Source organism: Temnothorax curvispinosus, unplaced genomic scaffold (genome assembly GCF_003070985.1).
Source record: "Temnothorax curvispinosus isolate PA1 unplaced genomic scaffold, ASM307098v1 QBEX01015539.1, whole genome shotgun sequence".
Classification (NCBI taxonomy): domain Eukaryota; kingdom Metazoa; phylum Arthropoda; class Insecta; order Hymenoptera; family Formicidae; genus Temnothorax; species Temnothorax curvispinosus.
This window is the reverse complement of record NW_020225319.1, coordinates 2,220-4,130: the sequence shown is the minus strand read 5'-3', so window position 1 is coordinate 4,130 and position 1,911 is coordinate 2,220. Positions and strand designations below refer to the sequence as shown.

At 34.4% G+C, this 1,911-nt stretch overlaps 1 protein-coding gene across 1 annotated transcript; it reads left to right on the top strand.

Annotated features, from left to right (window-relative positions):
* Positions 1-6: 6 nt before the first annotated feature.
* Positions 7-1,199, top strand: LOC112465838. Its single transcript, XM_025033592.1, has one exon. It carries the CDS (start codon positions 37-39, stop codon positions 1,177-1,179), a length of 1,143 nt encoding a protein of 380 aa, XP_024889360.1. The 5' UTR covers positions 7-36; the 3' UTR covers positions 1,180-1,199.
* Positions 1,200-1,911: the final 712 nt, after the last annotated feature.

Sequence of the window (1,911 nt, the reverse complement as noted above, 5' to 3'; positions counted from 1 at the left end):
AAAGTCCGTACGAGTTCTCACTGAAAAATAAAGGTTATGGCTACCGCCGATACAGCTACTGAGTATTACGGCAAGCCGCCGAAAAGTCTGGATCTAAGTGGAAATATTAGCGAAAACTGGCGTAAATTTAAACAGAGTTTTGATATTTTCCTAAAGGCGTCTGGTAGTATCAGAAAACCGGATGAGATAAAAGTTGCCATACTACTAAATATTGTCGGTGAAGATGGCATTGAGCTGTACAATACGTTCAATCTACAAGAGGCAGAGAGGAACAATTTGGCAAAGGTATTGCAATGCTTCGAAGAGTATTGTGTTCCCAAGAAGAACATCGTGTACGAAACTTTCAAGTTCTCCAGTAGAATGCAACAGGAAGGTGAAAAATTTGATAGCTTTCTGGCAGAAATAAAGAAGCTCAGTCAGACATGTGAATTTGGAACAATGGCTGACAGGATGGTCCGAGATAGGATTGTTCTGGGAATAAAAGACAAGGTGCTACAGGAGAGGCTACTGAGGGTAGAAGATCTCAATTTGCAAAAAGCAATTGACTACTGCAGAGCTGCTGAAGTATCCAAGGACCAAGCAAAAAGTCTACAGGGAGACAAAGCAGAAATAGACAGTATACGCAAGAAGGTACAGCAGAAGTCCAGTAAATTCAAAGGCAAGGACGCAGCAACAAAATTTGACTGTAGGAGATGCGGAACAAACCATGGTCCACGAGAATGTCCAGCGTATGGAAAGAAATGCAAGAAGTGCGGTAAATTAAATCATTATGCGATTGGTTGTAAAGTTAAAAAGATAAAGGAGCTTACAGAGCAAACTAATGTACAGTCTGAGTCAAAAGATAGTTCATTTTGTATTGATCAAGTAGAAATTGGTAATATTAATTCTAGATGGTTTGAAATGATTCAAATAAATAACAGTATTGTTAAATTCAAGTTAGACACAGGAGCGGATGTAAATGTTTTACCGTTAAAAATATATAATAAAGTTAAAAAGTCAAAAGTTAAATTAGAATCTGCTAGTATAATTTTAGAAAGTTTTGGTGGTAAGATAAAACCGCTAGGAATAGCTGAACTGTTATGTACTATTAAAGATGTAACAAAAAAACAAAAGTTTGTAATTGTTAGAGAAGATACAATGCCACTGTTAGGTTTATGCACATGCCGAGAATTTAATTAAATTAAAAGAATACACATGCTTCAAAATCTAAATATAAAAGATAAGTTTATATCAGAAAATATTGATATTTTTGAAGGTAATGGAACTTTTAGAAAAACGTGTACTATTGAAATAGATAAAAAGTGTACACCAGTTGCTAATCCACCTAGGAGAATTCCCCATACAGTTCGTGATAAATTAAAACATACTCTTGATAAGATGGTAAAAAACGGGATAATATCAAAAGTAGAAAATCCTAAGGGCTGGGTCAGCAACTTGGTAATTATTGAGAAAGCGGATGGTAAATTAAGAATATGTTTAGATCCGAGAGATTTAAATAAGGTAATTAAGAGGCCTAAAGATGTGCTAATACCCACAGCGAGTGAAATAAAAGAAAAGTTGTCGAACAAATGCTATTTCACTGTATTAGATTTAAAAAATGGGTTTTGGCATGTTAAATTAGATGATGAATCGAGTGAGCTGTGTACGTTTTCAACTCCTTTTGGATGTTACAAGTTTAATAGATTAGCTTTTGGGTTGAATATGGCACCTGAATATTTTCAAAAAGAAAATGCTGAAAATTTTGACGATATAGAGGGTGTCACAATATATTTTGATGATTTGATAATTTCATCGGACACAGAAGAAGGCCATGATAGAATACTTAAAAAAGTCATTGAGCGTGCCAGAAAATTAGGTGTTAAATTTAACAAAGATAAGGTACAATATAAAGCTAAGACAGTAAAATTTTTG

What these genes read in the sequence shown, in the direction of transcription:
- LOC112465838 (XM_025033592.1), top strand. Translation starts at nt 37, where the DNA reads ATGGCTACCGCCGATACAGCTACTGAGTATTACGGCAAGCCGCCGAAA.